At 43.6% G+C, this 20193-nt stretch overlaps 1 protein-coding gene across 1 annotated transcript; it reads right to left on the bottom strand.

The window, feature by feature from the left end:
* Positions 1 to 15858: 15858 nt before the first annotated feature.
* On the bottom strand, positions 15859 to 20193 carry LRAT (lecithin retinol acyltransferase). The gene is made up of 2 exons (XM_066632795.1): positions 19651 to 20193; positions 15859 to 16011 (listed from the first exon to the last, which is right to left on the bottom strand). Exons 1-2 carry the CDS (start codon positions 20191 to 20193, stop codon positions 15859 to 15861), a joined length of 696 nt encoding a protein of 231 aa, XP_066488892.1.

Below are 20193 nucleotides of genomic sequence, written 5' to 3'. Positions count from 1 at the left end.
AGCTGTAGCGTCTTCAGGAAACTGGCAAGATGTTCACAGAATTCCTTAAAGAGTAAAATATTTTCTTTTCTTTATGTAAAATCTTGTTATGAAAACCATATATTTACAAAATTGTAAAGAAAATATATCAGATTCAGAAACTTCATTAGGCTGCAACAGTTTTAATATTGTATCCACGTATACAACATTTCAGACCAAAAAGCATGATAAATTACTTCAAAGCTATTAATATTTCACCAGTTTTTCAAGACAATTTGTATTCTGGAACTCACGCATTGAAAAGGGGTCAGAATACCAGGAGAAGAAATAATTTTAAATATTATAATCTTATTCTGAAAGAATATTTTCTTCTGACAATATTCAGAAAAGAAATAATTTTGCATTGTCAACCGAAACTTAAAAGCAACCAAACTGCAACTTACCACACAAAATTCTACTTTTCTGCAACTTATTAAGCCTTCCTTGTGTAGCTTTCAGAATGCATTCAAATACAAATCAAAACAAGTTTTTCAAACAAAAGCCTCAATACAGATGATGCACAAAGGAATTCTGCTCTGCCTTAGTCATCCAATCAAATGAACCTGAAAAAAAGAAAATATCAGTGATACCCATAAGAACAAAACAAAACAAAAATAAACTAATGTAGAGTTTACTAAAAGTATATTCAGCTCAACTGCACAGAGCTAGGAACAGTAGCTAACCTTGTAACTTTCTTCTAAATCTGCAAGTCTATGGGCTTCCTTAGGGTCAAACAAGGCATGACAACAAGTCACAATTTTATTTATCCATGTCTGCCATTTAAAGGAGATAGACTTAGGAGAAAAATATTCTTACATAAAAATATGCATGCAGAGGAGGTAAGCTGAACTCTCTTCTCATCCTACCTACCTCCTCTCACTCTGTCTCCCCCCAGGCACTTTTTTCCCCTAGCACTTTTCTACCAGAAGAGAGGTCAGCTAGAAAGAAAGTGCTTAGAACAATGGTTCTCAACTGGTGGGTCACGACCCACCAGTTCATGTAACACTTCCCCTGTCCCTTTAAGAGGCAGGGGAAGAGAAGGGGCAGGGAATCAATCCCAGGATCATATCCCTAAGGGGAACAAACGGGGGGGGGGGGTGCTTGTACTTATATTTATGTAGTTAGGGCTGCTGGAGGTGCGGGGAGAACAGTGCAGTCCTCTGCAAGGCTCCCAGAGGCTTGGAATGTTCAAATGAAGTGATTGCAGTGCAACTCTTAAAAACAAGAAGCGCTTTGCGATTGCTCCATTTCAAGATTCGAAGCCTCAGGGAGTCCTGTGGAGGGTTGTGCTGGGCTCCCCACACCTCCTGCAGCCATAACATAAATATTTATATATTTATATTTTCATAAATATAAGTGCAAACACCCCCCTCGCCTCCCTTAGAGACACTTCCCTGTCCTTACTCCTCCCCTGCAAAGCCTTACTGAGGGAGTAAAGCTCCCTCAAAGTTTGACAACCACTGGCTTAGAACAATGAAGCAAAAGGAGGGTCTGGTTCCCCTCACCCATGAGCTCTTTTTGTTGTTAAAACTGACAAACACCACTATATATATGACATACATAAATGGACATGAATAAACTCATGAGTAAACATGGCTTTCACTGTCATATCTACCTTGATCCTTAACACTTTTAATCGGGAACAATGTTTTCCAAAACCACCAAATGTTTTGTGAATCTTTGCATATAGTTTCCACACTTCTTGGTCAAGTGTGACCAAGAAGCACAGTCAAGTCTGCCCCTTGGACTAGGCATAGGATCTACAGGAGCAGGTTGAGAGCTCGATCCTATGCATGTCTACTTAGGAGTCAGTCCCCTTATAGTCAGTGGGACTTACTCCCACAAAAGTATGGATAGAATTGCAGCCTTAGTCTTCACTCCCATCAAGAAAGAAAAATGCTACCTTTGGGGGCATTCGCTTTACTGTACCACCCACACAGGTGACCTGGCACCCACTGATAGGAATTCAGAGGGTGAAACAAAGTGGAATTCCCCAGTAATCATCAAAATATGCAAGCATGTCTTCCTCATGTACATGCACCACCTATCACAACGTCAGATATTTTGTTGGTATAAGTGCATAATTCTCACAGTAAGGCAGAAGAATAGAAGCACTGTCAAGACTCAGGAACTTAGGTCTTTTATCAGTGATTTGGGGGGCATAATTTTCCTGTGCTATATTTTTCAACAAAAATTTTCGATTTCTAAAACAGTAACAAGTTTTATAAGAGAAACAATACAAGAGTGAAAGGATACCAATACATTATCAGGCAGACTGGGAAGTCCCAAGGTTATAATTAACTTTTCCTCAAGTAAATTATCCCTAGGAAGTGTAAGACAGCAGTTATTTATCTGTGTGCAGGTCTATCTCACATACACAGAGCCCTATTAACAGGTGGTAAAATGAACCTACAAAAATATATGTAAAAATCCAGCCCATGGATTAATTAAACTATAGCTTCACCTGATTGACTGTACAAGTCACACCAAAACTAAAATTCTTATTTTACCTCAGGATGCAAATGAAAACAAAACTTCATTTTAGTAGTAGTAGTAGTAGTAGTAGTAGTAGTAGTAGTATTTGTACACTTCCAGAATATTTTACTACCAGAGAAGGTAGAGGCTTGTACCCAAAGAAAGTGAACCATAATCAAGCACCATTGAACTCAATAAGGCTGCAAACCTATGCACCATTTCCTGGGAGTAAGTCTTACTGAATTTAATGGGGCTTACTTCCAAGTAGACACGCAGAGTCTTAGGCACCCTTCTCAAAGCTACTGGGCCCTTCCTTCCTCCCCCCCCCCCTCAGTTGGGCTCCAAAAAATCATTTTATGAGGTAATTCCCTAAAAACCACTTGAATGCCACGTTGCTTTGAGCAGCAAAAAAGCAACCTGGCATGTGGGATCCCTTTCATTTTGGGAAACACCCTTTCATTTTGGACACTGCTTTCAAGGCCAGGTCCCTCATAGCCCAGTCCTATGCAAGCTTACTCATTAGTAAGTCCCATTATAGTCAATGGGGTCTACTCCCAGGTAAGTGTGGCTAGGACTCTGAAGACTGACCATGCAAACCTATGCATGTCTACTCAGAAGTAAGCCTCCCCAAGTTCAATGGGACTTACTCCCAAGTAAGTGTGCCTAGGGTTGCAGCCTCAATCCCCTTTTCTGGGGCCATCAAACGCTCCACTGTTTTCAGGCTGCAATCCCATCCACGTTAGCCCCACTGACTATGAAGGGGCTTACTCCTAAATAGACTTGCATAGGATTGGGCTCTCCATGGTCAGCTGAACCAGAAGGACAAGGACCTGCTGTGTGGGGAGAGAGGGAGGGGGGCTGGTGGCAGGCAACTGAAAATCCCCATCCTATGCCTGTCTACTGAGAAGAAAGCCCCATTACAATCAATGGGGCTTACTCCTAGCTAAGTGTGGATACAATGGCAGCCTCACCATTCCATCCTATAACTTACTCAGAAGTAAGCCCCATTATAGCCAATGGGATTCACTCCTAGGTAAGTGCGGATAGGATGGCAGCCTCACCACCCCATCCTATGCCTGTCTACTCAGAAGTAAGCCCCACTGCAGCCAATGGGACTTACTCCCAGGTAAGAGTGGCTAGGATGGCAGCCTAATAGCGCCCCAGTAGCAAAACGGGGGGGGGGATTCATACTGATTATCGGTTAATAGGAACTAGCTGTCTCCAGAACATCGATATCGCTCCCAGTATCGGTACACTGGCCGTCTACCGGGGGGGGGGGCGGTCCTGCGCCAGCCTACCGTCCGCGGCTGAGTGAACGGTGCGAAGGACGAAGCCACCCTCTCACCAGTGCGCAGCACGCGCCTCTCAACCTCGCTCTGCCGAGGACGGCTCTTCCGAGCCTGCGCCGGCGCCCGCTTGGCCCATTTCCAAGATTGACGGGCTCCCTCAGCCAATGGGAACCTCCGGGGGCGGGCGGGTAGGACCACCGCGCGCGAGGCCGAGGATCTCTCGCTCAACGGCCCACCCACCAATTCCTCCCCACGCGGGGGGAGGGGGGAGTTGGAGGTTCGTGGCGGTTGAGGGGGGACGGGCGGGTGGGAACGTCGCGCCCCAACGGTCAGGAACCGTTTCTGAGAGCGGTAGCCAATGGGAAGCGAGCGTCTATGTAGCTGCCCGGATGGGGCAGTTGGGCGGCGACGTCACAGAGCCACGTGTCGCCCAGCTCTTCAGGGGCCGAGGTGTGAGAGACCAGCCTGCGCCTTTGTGGGGTCCACGAAGGCTCAGGCTCCAGTAAAGCTGTGAAGGCTTCAAGGCCCACCAGAGCACATGTGGGTGCTTGGGTGCTTCCCACAGCAGCGACGCCTTTCGAAGGACTCTGGTGGCGAGGCCACCTACCTCCCCTCCCACCACATGTCCCTCACTCACGCGCACAAGCACGCACACCCTCCTCTGTGGAATAAACCTTCTGGTTTCATTTACCATCACGCTTCACACGTGGGTTATGGGTGCTTGGGCTCCAGTGGGGAGGCCCTGCCTCAACTCACCTAGCTGCTGTTGGAAACCGTCAGTCTCGAAAGACTATGATATCGCGCTCTGAAAGGTGGTTCTGGAACAGTGTCTAGTGTGGCTGAAAAGGCCAATTCGGGAGTGACAGTCCCTTCCACACCGGGAGCAAGTGCAGTCTGTCCCTGGTCTGTCTCCCTGGCTATGGGCCTTCCTTCTTTGCCTCTTTGCCTCAGTCTGTTGGCCAAGTGTCTCTTCAAACTGGGAAAGGCCATGCTGCACAGCCTGCCTCCAAGCGGGCCGCTCAGAGGCCAGGGTTTCCCATCTGTTGAGGTCCACTCCTTAAGGCCTTCAGATCCCTCTTGCAGATGTCCTTGTATCGCAGCTGTGGTCTACCTGTAGGGCGCTTTCCTTGCACGAGTTCTCCATAGAGGAGATCCTTTGGGATCCGGCCATCATCCATTCTCACGACATGACCGAGCCAACGCAGGCATCTCTGTTTCAGCAGTGCATACATGCTAGGGATTCCAGCTCGTTCCAGGACTGTGTTGTTTGGAACTTTGTCCTGCCAGGTGATGCCGAGGATGCGTCGGAGGCAGCGCATGTGGAAAGCGTTCAGTTTCCTCTCCTGTTGTGAGCGAAGAGTCCATGATTCGCTGCAGTACAGAAGTGTACTCAGGATGCAAGCTCTGTAGACCTGGATCTTGGTATGTTCTGTCAGCTTCTTGTTGGACCAGACTCTCTTTGTGAGTCTGGAAAACGTGGTAGCTGCTTTACCGATGCGTTTGTTTAGCTCGGTATCGAGAGAAAGAGTCGCCACACATCTCTGAAGCACAAATACACACCCCTCCTTCATGGGATGAACCTTCTGGGTTCATTTACTACCACACCTTGCACGTGGGTTGTGAGTGCTTGGGTGCCTCACACAGCAGTGGCGCTTTTCAAAGGACTCCGTTTGGAGAGGCTGTGCCTCGCCCGCCTCCCCATTCGCTGCATGTCCCTGACACGCACACACACATACAGCCCTCCTCCATGGGGTAAACCTTCTGGGTTCATTTGCTACCACGCTTTGACTGTGGGTTATGGGTGCTCGGACGCCTTACACATTGGAAGAGGAATTATAGATGCTCTACACTTCCTCTGTTGCCCAACATCCCTTTTTCCAATCCAGAAAGCAGGAGGAGGAAGAGCAATGGTGGCAAGTGTGTGGATGGGCAATTTTCTGCTTGAGGCCAGCACCTCAGCCTCATTCATGAGCCACATTTGGTTAGAACATAATTAAAGCCCTGCTGAATCAGACCAAAGACACATCTAGTGCAGCATCTGTTTTCCCACAGTAACCCACCATCTACCTCTGGAAAGCCCACCAGCAGGAGAGAAAGGCATATCTGACTTCCTGCCATTGGTATTCCAAGGCATATTGCCACTGAACCCAGGGGTTCAGTGTAGCTATCATGACTAGAGGCAATTGAAAAAAGACACTACAGTTACCAATATGGGCTTATTATAACATTATTATATATTACTGTATTTCCTGTAGCAGGAAATCTGCCTGCTAGAGATGCTCTAGGAGGATTTCCTGTTATAGGTAGAGGGCTGGACTATAGGACCTTGTGGATCCTTCCAATTCTATGATTCTATAAACATGCTTTTCACCTCTTCTAGAAAATAGTACATTACAAAATGAATGCAAAATTGGAGGAAAAGCAATTTAATAATAACTTGAGGATCTCCCGCCCCCCACATCCCAGTTCTCTGTGATCACAGCGACATTCAGGGTTGCTGGTTGCTGATTTTGAAATGATGCCCAAATGTGTGCCAAAATGGAAATTCAAACATTATAGTATGCACAACTCTTTAAGCTATGTAGTTGGAGAAAGGCAACTTATGGCAACCCTAAGACAACGTGGGAAGATAACACTTCAAAGTGTAAAAGTTCATCTCTAACTGAGAAATTCTAGATCTTTCACACATACCTCTACATTATTTATCAATTACATTTTTATCCTGACTGTCTTCCAAAGACCATATATGGCATCTCTTTTATCTTCACAACTATTTTTCAAGTAGTTTAGGCTAATAATGACTTCTCAAAAACTATTCAGCAAGCTTTGGCTCAGCAAGGATTTGAACAGCCTAGCGTTTGGCTGCCCAATATGTTAATGACCACACTCTTTCTAAAATATGGCATTCATTATAAAATATGGCGGCTCTTCAAAGGATTTCTATAAAATTTCATGAGATTTTTGAGTTTCATTTAGTATGAAACTAGAAGATCATATGAAATGAACTGTAACTGGAGGAGGCTCTTCAAATTTGGAGAAAAAGCTTACATCAGTGCTTCCCAAACTTTTAAAAATGACAATCTATCGCAACCCACTAGACAAAAAAAGATATAGAACTAAATATTTTTATTTATTTATAAAAATAAATAAATTATTAATTAATAATAATTAATAATAATAACCTCCTGTGCTCCCGAGGTTGGTAGAGACCTTATGTATTTTGTGTGTGTGTGTGTGTAAACATTTGCTAGACTCTCCCTAGAAATGAAGTTCAAAGACTATTCCCTTAAACCAGGGGTGGCCAAACCCCAGATTGGAAGCCATTTGTGGCCCTCAGGGCCCCCTAATCTGGCTCACAGGAAATCCTCAGTCTCCAATGAACCTCTGGTTTGTCAAAGACAGTTGGAGCCTGCGCTGGCTTGCAACAACCAGATGTGAGCTGTGGGCCAAGTTAGAGCAAATCCTTTTATAGTCTCCATGTGTGTTCTGCTTTTCCCTGGGCATTATTTTAAAAACTCCTCCCATTGCCTCTGAACAACTTATGTCTCCATGTGTTTCTGGTTTGGTCTGTATATTTGCACTGTGCAAGAGGTGTGTGGCAAACAGTTCATAGTTCTCATGTGGTTCTACATGCCTGTATTATGGTTCTCATGTGTATTATAAATAAGTTCAGTAAAATTCATTCAGATAAGTTCTGTCTCTAATCTATTCATTAATGTAAATTTGTGTAAATTTATTCAAATTTTAAATGTAAATTAATTTTTTTTCCCCAGCCCCTGACACAGTGTCAGAGAGATGATGTGGCCCTCCTGCCCACCTCTGCCCTAAACATTTACAGTCGTTCCAGAGTACCCAGAAGGGTGAACTGGAGACCCAGTTGTACAGTGTGGAACTTCCAGACCAGAGAAAAGACTGAAACTGGGTTCACACATGATCTATGACATGCTAGTCACTAGAGAAAATCAGAAAATGTGACATTTTAATTTGGGAGCTTGTAAATTACCTCATACTACAGGTTAGCAGCTAACAGTTTTATTCTGCAAATCAGGGAAATGTGCTGGCAAAAAATTTTTTTAATATTTCAAAAACTTTTCACGACCCACCAAAACTCAGCTTGCAACATACAGGTAGGTCCTGACCCACAATTTAGGAAACAGTGACTTAAATGCTTTTCACCTACATGCTTATGAGGATTTTCTAGTACTATTTTGTAAAATATTTTAAAATAAAAAATTGGAAATATTTTCTCTTCCAAAATGCCCAAAATTTGGAAACACTGTTTTTGTTTTAAATCTGATTCGTGTACTGCTCATAACTGAATGCAGTCTGAGATTTGGAGATACCACAAAACTGCAAAATAGTTGGTTCCTGGTTAACCGGTAGGTGGCAGTATGTAGTAAAAAATGATATGATTGCCCAAGTCTAGATTTCTCTGCAGAGATCACTGGCACTTAGTTCCCTTGGTATGAGTTGGTGATCAACATAATCACCTATGAAACTTATCCTCTTCAACCTTATAGAGACGCTTGAGCTATGTCCCTCTATTATATGCCAAGGCGACTCTGGAGTGGAAGTATATTAGCACAGAAATCAATTTGGCAATATGCTATTCCAGTGTTTCTCAACCAGTGGTACAGGTACCACCAGTAGTATTTGAGGTGGTATCTGATGGTACTCACAGGACTCCTGGACACCTGCTGCCAGGCAACGAGAACAGGAATGCAACACTATAAACAGCGGTAGGAAGCTCCAAAGCATGCTTTTTCATGCACAAAAAAGCCCTCCCATCCACCCTGAGTCTCTTACTGGTGTTTGTTATGTTGCATGTGGTCTCCCAACCCAGAAGTAACTGGCAATTATGTCATTGCCAGTTACTTCCGGTGGTACTTCAAATAAGTGGACCATGTGAAGCGGTACAGTGGAGGACAAAGGTTGAGAAATACTGTGCTATTCCCAAGTGAAATGAACTGCAGGCCTCCAACTGTTTCTGAGGGCAAGAATAACCAATTTGTGAAAAAATACTGTCCCACACACCTTCCTTCACAAGATATTATGTATCTAATATGAGATGCTATATGATATTCAGTGCCCTGCTAAATTCAAGTTTGTTTGTTTTCAATGTCATTAGGGACCAGATGCAGTAGAAGAATTCCTGTGCCTTAAATAGTTGTCTAGATAGGGAACTTTCTCATGATTGGTCATGCAGGGGTCACTCTCTGTATTTTAGAAACAGCTTCCAGAAGGAGTATAGGTCATTTGTGCCCTATTGAGTTTTTAATTTTTGCTGCCTGTAGGTCTGAAATTTCCTCCCAGATGCTTCTGTGCTGCCACTGCCTTCTCCTCCCTCAGAACCAAATTCAAAAAGCATATCTTAAAACATTTGGGTCTTCATGCCCATTCTAAATGACGCTTTAATATGCGGAGCTGTGTTTGTTCCCATGCATTCTTTGTTGCCCTGTTTATGTTTGTTTTCATTTCCCCTTCTCCCTCTGCCGTCTCTTGCATGTCAAAAGTTAAACTGTAAGAATACTAAGCTTTTTTGTTTATAGTATTCTGTAAAATATAATGTGCGTTGATTGTATTATGAGTAATTATTTTGCACATGCTAGCTTATGTATCGATTCCACTTTGAGTAAAAGATACACAACCCTGGTTATATGTTTATAGGAAGCTGCCTGATACTAAGGCACACCATTGGATCATCTAGCTCAGCACTGACTGGCAGAAGCCTTCCAGATAGGATTCTTTTTCTGCCCTTGAGGATGCCAGGGATTGAACATGGGACCTTCTGCAGGCAAAACATGTGCTGTACTACTGAGCTACAGTTCCTCCTTGTATATGCCTTGTATGTAGCCTATATTTGTCAAATATTTTATGTGCACAGTCACTCTGCAGAATACTAATATTGATTAGTTTCCCAACTCTAGTATTGCACAAGAATGTGTGTGTTTGATTCTCCTTGTATTTTTCAACAAAGTACTGCATAGGGCAGTGGTTCCCAAACTTTTTAGCATTGGGACTCACCCTAAGAAACAACAAAATGCTATATCAACCACTCAAGACTCTGTGGCTATAAAGGTTATTTGGCCATAGTGCTCCCCAAAGTAGCAGATTATTTAAACGATGCACATAGTCTAATCTAATTGTCTGGTCTAGTCATGTTCTAGTCTAATTGTCAGTTTCGTGGCCCACCAAAAATTGGGTCGGAATTCATTGGTGGGCCACAGACCTAAAGTTTGGGAACCACTGGCATAGGGAACTACCAGAGGCTATCTAGTAAGTAGGTATCAGAACTCTTGCATTACTGTTTATAGAAACATAGCTAGAGGATCTAGAGCCCAATCCTATGCATGTCTACTCAGAAGTCAGTCCCATTAGAGTCAATGGGGCTTATTCCCAGGAAAGTTGGGTTGCTAGTTCCATATTTCCTTTGTTTCTAGTTCAGTTTTTTCCCTTCCTTTGATATCTGGAGTCTCAGGAACTGCAGGCTTCCAACTGCACAACACCCACTGTACAAACCAGAGAATACTCTATATCTAGTGATTTAGGGAACGTGGATGCCAAACATCTAAAACACATTGTTTGTTTAGGCTCTGGACATTACTACGAGAAATGAAATAATTCAGAAACTTAAATCACTTGCCTTATCATCTGTTTTGCGTTTACATCTGCCTAATGGTGTTACTCAGTTGCAAATTTGAATTTTTTTTGAGCTTTTTTTTTTAAGTTATCAAATTATTTTAAGGCATAAAAAACACCAGGATAAAATGCTGAAAGTTCTGATGCCAAATAGACCCATATTTGGGTTTGTGTCTTTCAAGTTTCACAGATAAGACGCTCATCTCGCATGTATACCTGTCATCAGAAGTAGGTCATCACTTTACCTTATTCATGGTAGACCACGTTATCAATCTTTTCGGAGTATTAAGGAGATTACCTGTACCTTTTATTAGTCTTACAAGTGGGGGATAATGAGGCTGTCTCAGCTTGTAGATCAACCCAAGAATCTGCTAAGCAACAAATAAACTGGGTTCACTTTGCTGAAGCTGCTCCTTCCTTTAAATATTATAATGATCACCTTTTCATCTCACCAGGCAGACCTTCCTCAAGCTGCAATCCTAAACATGCTTTCTAGAGAATTCATGGCCCAGTCCTATGCAACTTACTAGCACAGATGCAGCCGTGCCAATAGGGCATGCGCTGCATCCTAAGATGTGGGGGCAGTCACAGAGGCCCTCAAGGGAATCTTTGTTCCCATATCTTGGGCCTTCATTGTGGCTGCATTGGCACAGAAAAGTTGGATAGGATTGGGCCCTAAATCACACTGAATTTAGCAGGACTTATTTCTGAACATACATGTTTAGGAATGCTCTGGAAGTCAATAAAATTGGCTAAACCCACCCCAGGTACAAATATAGCTAAGAACTAATCAGTTAATAAAACCTTGTCTCCCATGAATGGAGAAAAAATAAACTACTTTCCCCCTCCCATTCATCTGACCTTTGGCAACCTATGGATTGGCTTTGTCTGCTCTGGTAAAAGCAGTTGTTTGCACCTTTGAAATGAAACACTCATTTGCTGTGCAGCCAGTGGAACAGAGGTTGCTATTTTGCTTGGCTTCAGTGTCAGTAAACAAGTCAGAAGATGCTGACCCAGAAGCTGGGACTGGGATCCAAATGAATGGCGATTCATTACCGAAGTCCTGTCAAACCTAAACTAAGCTTAAGCAGCCCCCTAGGTGGGACACCATTTGGAAGCCTCCCCTGCAAAATATGTATGTCTTAAAAGAAGCTTGTGCTGGCCTCTTTCTTGCCTTTGCTGCACTTCTCTCATGAGAAGCTGCCCCACACAGCAGGAGGGCATCCTCTGTCTTACACCAGCAAATGGACTGTGATTCAGCATTCGAAGGCACATCCCAATGAACTCCTGTAGTGCCAGCCAGCCACTCGCTTCTTTTCCATTTGCAAACACAGCAGAACTGCAGCATTTGTTCTTCATTGCAGAAGCTATACTGTGCTTTCCAGACACAGTAAATTGACCCTCCCATTTTTACCCCTCCTATTTCTGTCATGATCTGTTATGTCCAGGCAGGTACCTAGGTCTGACATGAGGTGGATGGGAACCATGCAGCAAAGTCCATCTTCTCCCTGATGATACATTGCACACTAGCACCGCAATTGAGCATTCAGGGTTTGGCCCAGCCCGGTGATCTCTCCATGGGCATGAACCCTTAGCCAGTGCCCAACCTGGCCAATCCCTGAGGCCACATATGCATGCACCTCTCAGCAAAACAGCACAGCACTGCAAACAGCAGTCCCCCCACACAAATATAGCCATTGTGCTGCTGCACCACTCAAAAAAGGTGTTTTGTGTGTGTGTGAATGAATGTTAGTATTTAACTGCAGAGAAAATACAGGTGAACAACAGAGGAATGATGAAGTGGTGTAACCTCTCTGTAAAGTGTGTGGAACCAAATGTAACCATCCCAGAGCAAACACTTTCTGGAAGTGCCCAGAGAAAGTTAGTCTAGCTGTATTATTATTAATCAGGAAAGTAGGAAAGATATGAGAATAAGTAATAGCAGATAAGAATTTCTTTGCTTCACTAGCAGAATGAAAATGCAGTGTGATTTAACATCATGTGGCAAATCACTGTTTGCCCCCCCCCCACAGGCCTTCTCATTCATTCACAATGAAGTTAAAGCATGAATATAGTTGCTTTGCTATATAATAAAGAGAAAATCATAGGGGCTGGAGTGCTGTACTGGTTCCCTTTAGCAGCTTGTTTTGATTTCAGCTTGGCTTCCCATTTGCCTACTGATCCCAAATAGTGCCTCTGGATTCCTTAATCTGGGAAAGAGAAGGAAGCAGGGCTGAGTTTTGTGAAGATGCTGAACTATTATGCAAATGCTAAATCCTAGCAACTCATCCCACAAAAGAACACCTCTGTCAGGTCAACAATGTCCCCCAGTTGGAGGCTAATGTGTTTCAGGAGCCAAACAGATCCCCAAGAGCTTCTCCAAGGGCTGACAAGGGTGATAGATGGAGGCCATTTATCTTATCTGGAAGATGACAGGGCTATAGTCTGGTGGAGAAGGGGGGCTGTCTCCCCTTTATTCTCAGGACTGCAGCCTGGCTCCCTGCCTCTGTCCTCACTGCAATTGTCTGTACCCCATGCTCCCGTCAGTAACTTCTGTTCATTTCACAAACACTTCTGAATCAAAAGTCTTGTTTCACTGGGGAAAAAAGCTTTGTCTCTACTTCAGAGCATGTCTGCCACTTTCAGTTTGTCCAAAGTCCTGCTTCTCCTGCAGCTGGTTTGCTGCTGTAATGCTAAAGCAGAAGGGGAGAAAGGAGAGCGCATCATGCGTAAGAGGTACCAACTAGCACAGGGCTTTTGGGACACAGTAGCTGTGTTCATGCTTTAACAGTCGAGCTGATGTGGGGGTGTCAAGTCTGCTGAATCAGACAAATTTTCCTGCAAGGCAGCTGAACACAGCGTAAAGACTTCAGAGTTTGCATCTCGAAAACAATAAATGGTGTGGTTGGAGGGCCTCACATAAACATTGTCTGGACCCTGCAGAACTGGCAGAGCTGCAACATGAGAACAAGAGAAGAGCCCTGCTTGATCAATTCAAAATCTCTCTATCTAGCAACCTGTTCCCCAGAGTGGCCAGCCAGAACACCTTTGGAAAATTGCCAAGCAGGACATGTAGATAATAATCCTCCCCCACTCTTGCCCCCTGGCAACTGATAGAGCAACATATTACCTGCAAACATGGAGCCAAAATGGCTAGTAGTTGTTGAGACCTCTCTTTTCTGAATGCATCTCATCTTTTTAAGCCCTCTAAGTCTGTGGCCATCACTACAATGACAACAATCAGCAAAAACACAGGGCTCTTCTCTGGATGCCCTACTCAAGCCTAAAAGAGGCATGTGCCATAGCCTAGAAGGGCACAGGTGTCAGATCCTACTTACCCTAAACTCCTTCAAACAATTTTGTTTTTAGCAGTTCCCTGCCCTTAGAAACACTCCAGTCTTGTTCACAGATCTCCCAGCTGATTGGATCATGGCCATAACACAACCACACTTGGACAGTCTGCACTGGAAGACAGTTGAGCAGCGACAGAAAGTATATTATCCCTTCCACAGAACAAGTGTCTCTGTGGAAGTACTCTAGATGCAAGGTACAATTTACACAGTATGCTGAAATCACAAACTAGAAAACTCTGGGCTGCTTCTATGACTAAACTCCGGGGCCAGCCCAGTCATGAGGCTGGTTGAATTTGGGGTGGGTTCATGCAGCAACTCACTTTGGGCCACCCTTGCCTGGGAAACACTTTATATGCAAGGGGGTCCAAGGTGTGGTTGTCATCAGCTCCAACCATAAAAGTCCACATCCATACCAGTAGCTAGCCCTCCAGAAAGGTATTCTTGAAATTCAGGCATAGAGTGGCTGATGTACTGTTAGCATAAAGTGCGTTTCGGAAGAAACAGGATGTATAAGGTCATCAGAGGCCTGGTTTTTCCACATCCTCTCTTCTCTTAAAAAAAAAAAGAAGTATTGCGCAAGGACACATTTAAAAACCAATTTGTTGCCATTCTGTTTCTTTGAACATCAGCAAAGATTTATAATTTGGGCAGTTCCAAGCACCTATTGAGGAGAGGACGATAGGAACTACATGAAGCACATCAGTGCATTTTTCCCTAACTAGAATAGAAGTTTTAAAACAAACAAAAATCACCAAATACACATATATAAATATATATAATTTCATTATTTTATCAGAGCTTGAAAACATTCTGCAATACATCATTGACTGAACACACAAGTCTTTTTGTCATTACAAAAACACAAACCATGTGGCATGCACATAATCAATGATGGCATACACAGACAAGACCAAAAGGTAGTGTGGAAATTCATCAATATGACTTTTAAAAATTTAGTGGGTATTGGAACATACAGACTCTTCCTAACCCAAGAGACATAGAGATGGTCCAAGACAGAATGTTATCCAAGGCAGAAATTTCAGCTGGCACCCCAGTGGTGAAAGTACATGAATGACTTGTACTTCATTGTACATGCTATCCTTCAGTGGTATCCTGAAATCTGCTGCCTTGCACAGGCTGCTCCACCCTGCCTAATGGACACAATGACACACATATTTCACTCCTGTGACAACTAGCAGTGCTATTAATGGTCATTACCCAGTTTTATTATTTCCATGTTGGATTGATCCTACTGTGAGGAAAAGATTAAAGGCCAAGTGAGCCTCCTTTCATCTTCCTTGCATCACTGAATGTTCCTTGTTTGTTTTGTGCACTAGCCACTTGTGCCAACCAAACGGCTTCAGTCTGGAGACTTCTGAAGTCTCCTGGGGTGATTTATATTGGACATTTAATAGCAAGGACTATTCTAAGGAAGCCCAGGCTTTTCCAGGCACCTAAAACCAGGCAAGATGGTGAGAGGCAGCTGTGTAATCTAAAGGGAAAAAGGCACTTGGTGAACTCAACGTCCCTCATTATAGACATCTGAAAAAGTAGCTAGGAGTTGTTAAAACATGCAACAATAAAAACCACATCTGGACTCACTCTGAGAAACAGCAGCTTGCAAGCAGAACATAGCTGAAAGTGAACAGTAGTAGCCAGGAACTCATTTTCATCACCCATTGTTGCTTCACTTCTGGTTAAGGACTCAAATGCTCTCTTTGGTCTACACCCATAGGGGTGCCTCTTCTCACATTACACTTCACTCTAAACCTACCCACTCTTCCTTGGAAACATGTCCGAGTGATTTCACTAGGCTTTACTCCATGGACTTTTATTTTGAGAACAAACCCAGCAAACCCATTGTATCGGTTGCTTTCGAGAACGATTCTCACAAAATCCAGACATTTGGCTTACACAGTAAGCTATTCCTTGCTTGCTGCATTCTGAACAGTGATGTACTGAAACCCATTCTCAAATTCCCAGGCATATTTTCATCTGCATACAATACTGGGCAGAAGGTCGACCTTTTTATAAATACAGTATACAATTTTATTTACAGCCAGTGCCAAGCTCTGGCAATACCGTTAACCAGCCATCCACAACATGAATGGAATAATGATGGTAGGGAGGGTAGTGGAGGGCGCCAGTCCCAGGCAGAGAATAGAAGCCAGCCCCAGCAACACTGCAACAAGAACGCTCCTCTGGTCCCGAATAATGGTCTTCACCATTTCACAGAACTGCAAAAGACAGAATGGAAACGTTTAGAGTTCAAAGTAGATGCGGCTTCCAACTGAGAACAAGCATAGGATGAGATTAAATAGTACATTATCCAAAACCAAATTAAATTAGGTAGCATTCCATGTCTAAAAGGAGTACAGAGCCATTTCAATGTGTTTTAAATTTTCCAAGCACCACACAATCCGAGAACCATGTCCTAGAATTCTCCACAAGGTTGTAAAGGAGCCTGAGGTACACTTCTTTGTTTGGCCTTAGCTCAGTGGCAGACCACATGCTTTTCCTGCAGAAAGCCTCAAGTGCAGTCCCTGGCAATTCCAGATTTCAGACCTCAGAAACACCCCTCTCCACCGACTAGAGAACCCACACAAGTCAAATTTGATAGCAAGGGTTAATGGACCCTTGATCTGACCTGTACAAGGCACTTTTGGCATCCATAAGACACCAATTTGTATAGCCCTGAAAATTTGGCAGAACTCTAACCTCCTTAGAAATCTATGCACAGGGGGGAAGTCTCTTTGCCCAATTCCAGATGTGTGTGAGCTGGTGAGCAAAGTTTACTCTGCACATGTTCAGAAGTACTCACTTCTAGAGTGTAACTTTGTTAAATCCAGCTCTGCACAGTTAATCTCATTACCCCTTGCAATGAATTATTCTCCAGATCTGTATCTTGCGCTTTCCCAAGAAGCTCAGGGTAGTATACATAATTACCCTTTTATCTTCAGAGCAACCCTGTAAGGTAGGCTAGGTTGAGAGTGACTGGTCCAGGGTCAGCTCAACAAGCTTGAAGACTGAATGAGAATTAGAACCCAGGTCTCCCTAGTTCTCATCTAACACCAACCACCATATAACATTGGCACATAGCATAGGCTCTATGTCTGAAGAACCCTGGACTTTTCTGAGGCACAGAGAAGCATATTGCTTCTTTACAAAAGTCTACAAAAGAGTAGGACAATTGAGTAGGACAGCTGATTCTATAGTTCTGTCTTATCTGTAACACCCCAGTCCTCAAGCAGACCATGTTACTTTTAGCACAATCCCATGCATGTCTGCTCAAAAATAATCCACATTAGAGGCAACGAATTTACTTCAAGGAAAGTGCATGAGGGACTGCAGCTTTTAAGGTAGCAATCCAATGCACATTTTTTCCTCTATGTAAGCCCACTGAACACAATGGGACATAAGTCCCATAAGTTGACTCACGTCAACATGCATAGGTTTGAATTATGAGAATTAAAAAGTGGTTTTAATTATATTCCAACAGTTTTTTTGTATGATGTCACTTCAGAGATTTTGGGCAGGTAAGAATCCATTTTCACTGACTGGGAATCTAAAATGCACCTTCCCTTCTAACAAACATTCTACTACCTCCTAATTAACATTTGTATGCGCTCCAGTCAAAATGTCTTTAGAACTGCAATATCTGTCACCTATTGTATTTGCCGAGGTATTGCTCTGGGATGGGACAGGGGAGGAGAGGGAGTGAAATGGACCCAAACAGGGATACAGTCATTGGCCCATGTGCCAGGCCACAATGGCAGCCAGCTTAGGATTTCAGAGTATATGAATAGTGTTGGGGTTTCAGAGTAAATGAAATGAAGGCTTCAGAACGAAGTGTCCTACTTCTTAAGGAAACATACCGATTTTTAAAAAAACATCAAAAAGGAGCCTTAAGGGTTGAAAAGTTGCAAGTTTTCTCCAGCCAAGCTATTTATTGAACTATTGAAACAGCCTACAAAAAGTCTGTTTTCCAAGAGGTACTAAACAGTAACACTAATTAAAATCTCTTACTGTCTCTCAGAAACCTGGCAAAGCTAAACAGCTTCATTGGCATTTCACAGAGATTCAATATTTTGGAGGAAGGGGAGGGGGAAAGAAACTGACAGAGAATAGCCCTTGTTCTCTTCCCTGCCTGCATTGAACACAGAAAGCTAATCTGTGCTCCATTTAATGAACTAGCCAGGAACATTGCCTGCCCTGCAAGACTGTTATTTGCTTGGTCCCTGAATAAATCTGATGTATTTCCTTTTGCAGGCTCAATCAAACTCTGCTTTGTAAAGCGTGCCTCTGAACTAAGCCCAGGTGGCGGCAACTTCTGCCTTCAGCCCCTGCACAATGTAGCAACTGTACCTTTATTTCACTTGAATCCTGGGGAGAGATGAGCACAGCTCTGAGGGCCCCCAGCCCTGCTTCCATTTATATGATTTTTTTTTAAAGAGAGACTCAGCAGCAACACTTTAAATTGGCACCAAATTAAGATGGTTGCTACTCCTCCAACAATGACATACCCAAAGGTTACCTTCTTTCTAAAGATGTTCCTTTGCTTTTTTCCAGTCCCAAAAGCATGCCTGTTTAATACTAGTCACAGTGGGCAACCTCAGCCAAATCCATTGCCATTCCCTGTTCCCAGCTTTTCTTTGACAGAAGAGCCCATTTCCTTCCCTCTGTAAGTGTGAAAAGTAGGCTTTATATGGGACTATGTTCAACAAATTAAATACACCCCAAGCAAATATATGGCTTCAAGAACTGGGCTGGACTCAGGCTCTGTGTGCTTCATCAGAGGACTACCTACCAGCATTTCAGTGACTTTGCCTCCCTCTTTTAGAAAGCTAAACAGATCAAAGTTTTCCCCACTAAAGAGCAGGCTGGAAGAAGAAGGGGGAAGAAGAATAAATGTACACTTTATTCATTGTTACACAAATATTAATAATAATCTGAAAGTAGAATAAGCCTTTCAGGTCATAACTATTGCACTGGAAAGGGGCAAAGAGCACAGTATGTCCTACACTTACTTCCTACATCTCCATCTTCACTGAATAGATGGATACTGTGAATACCAAGTCCAGAATGTCATTGGGAGGCAGAGACCAAACCTCTCTTCAGAATTAACGATACCTTGCAGGATGCCAGGCCATTGATCAAAAGAAGAGAGAAGACTTAAGTGTGAAAACAATGACTTGCCAACTTTCACAGGACTCAAGAAACACTGCTTGAAATTTAAAGGGGTTATCAGGCAAGCTAAACCTTCAGCTGAGAATAATCTAACGTATCCCTGCAGCAGAAACAGATTTGGATAACTATCTTTACTTTTGCAGGAGTGAAGGGAGTTTCTCTGCTACACAGAATGCTCTTGTTAAATTGCATGTCTCTGCCTAACCCGCCTCTCAGGCAGGAATTACAGCAGCATCAGTGTGCTCCCTTGGCAGCATCAATGTGGTCTGCCCAGTTCCCGGATGGTCCTGTGGTTGGACAGGTTTGTGCTTATTCTGGCTACAGAGGCTCATTAACTGTCTGGATAACAGTCTTGTTGGGAAAGCAAGGGAAACCTGGACTTGTATCTAAGGAGTAACATTGAACGCATTATGGTATTTGGCAGGGCACAGTTGGCTACTAGTGGTTAAAGGCACAAGAGGGGGAAAAAGGACAAAAAGTGAATGTATCCCCCCCCCCGGGTTTCTGTACAGGGGAAGGAAGTGTCAGAGCAAAAAGTCTGCAGAATTATAAATGCACAATGTTGAGTTCTGTAGAAACACAGCATGGTGCATTTGTCCTTCCTTCTTTCAGAGTACCATATTGCTCACAGAGGAAAAAACATCAGGTTCCCTTTTGACACTGGCTAGATGCTGGTAGTGGCAGTTTACCTTATCAGTCTGGAAGCTGACCAAAGAACCATATCTGCAGTAGGTCACAAAATGTTCACAGTTGTTCCAAAGCAAGCTGTATTCTGTGGCACCCACCAGCTTCTCTGCTCTGCAGACCACCTCCTCATCACATAGGATGCTGTCCTTGAAGAGCTTGTCCATGTGGTTCACCAAAATAGGGCCGCCATAGGCAAAGTCTTCTACCGTGTCCACGCGGATTCTGGCCATTTTAGCAATGACCCCCAAAATGAGTCGCTTGTTGGTCACCACCTTCTGGATCTGTTTCTGGTCGTTGGTGAAAGCCGGCAAGACATCTGGCATAAGGTGGGCCACCCGGTTATTACCCAGGTAGATGCCAAAGTGAACGAAGAGGGTGCGCGGCACCTCCAGCAAGTCACCTGGCTTGAAGTAGGAGATGTCATAATAGAAGCCATGTTTTTTCTTTTCTTCCTCCTCAGCACTGGAGCCCAGACTGAGAAGTTTGGCAAGCAGGAGAAACTTTTCCAGTAGCAGGGATGCTACTTCATGCACGGGGTTTTTCAT

The sequence above is a fragment of the Tiliqua scincoides genome, chromosome 6 (assembly GCF_035046505.1).
Source record: "Tiliqua scincoides isolate rTilSci1 chromosome 6, rTilSci1.hap2, whole genome shotgun sequence".
In the NCBI taxonomy this organism is placed as follows: domain Eukaryota; kingdom Metazoa; phylum Chordata; class Lepidosauria; order Squamata; family Scincidae; genus Tiliqua; species Tiliqua scincoides.
Note: the sequence above shows the minus strand (reverse complement) of the source record. Positions and strands in the feature narration are given on the sequence as shown.

Excerpts from the sequence above, each read along its gene's own strand:
- LRAT (XM_066632795.1), bottom strand. The coding sequence starts at position 20,193 with ATGAAAAACCCCGTGCATGAAGTAGCATCCCTGCTACTGGAAAAGTTT. Across the intron at positions 16,012-19,650 it reads TCAGCTTCCAGACTGATAAG|TTCTGTGAAATGGTGAAGAC; the intron begins GTAAACTGCCAC and ends TGTCTTTTGCAG.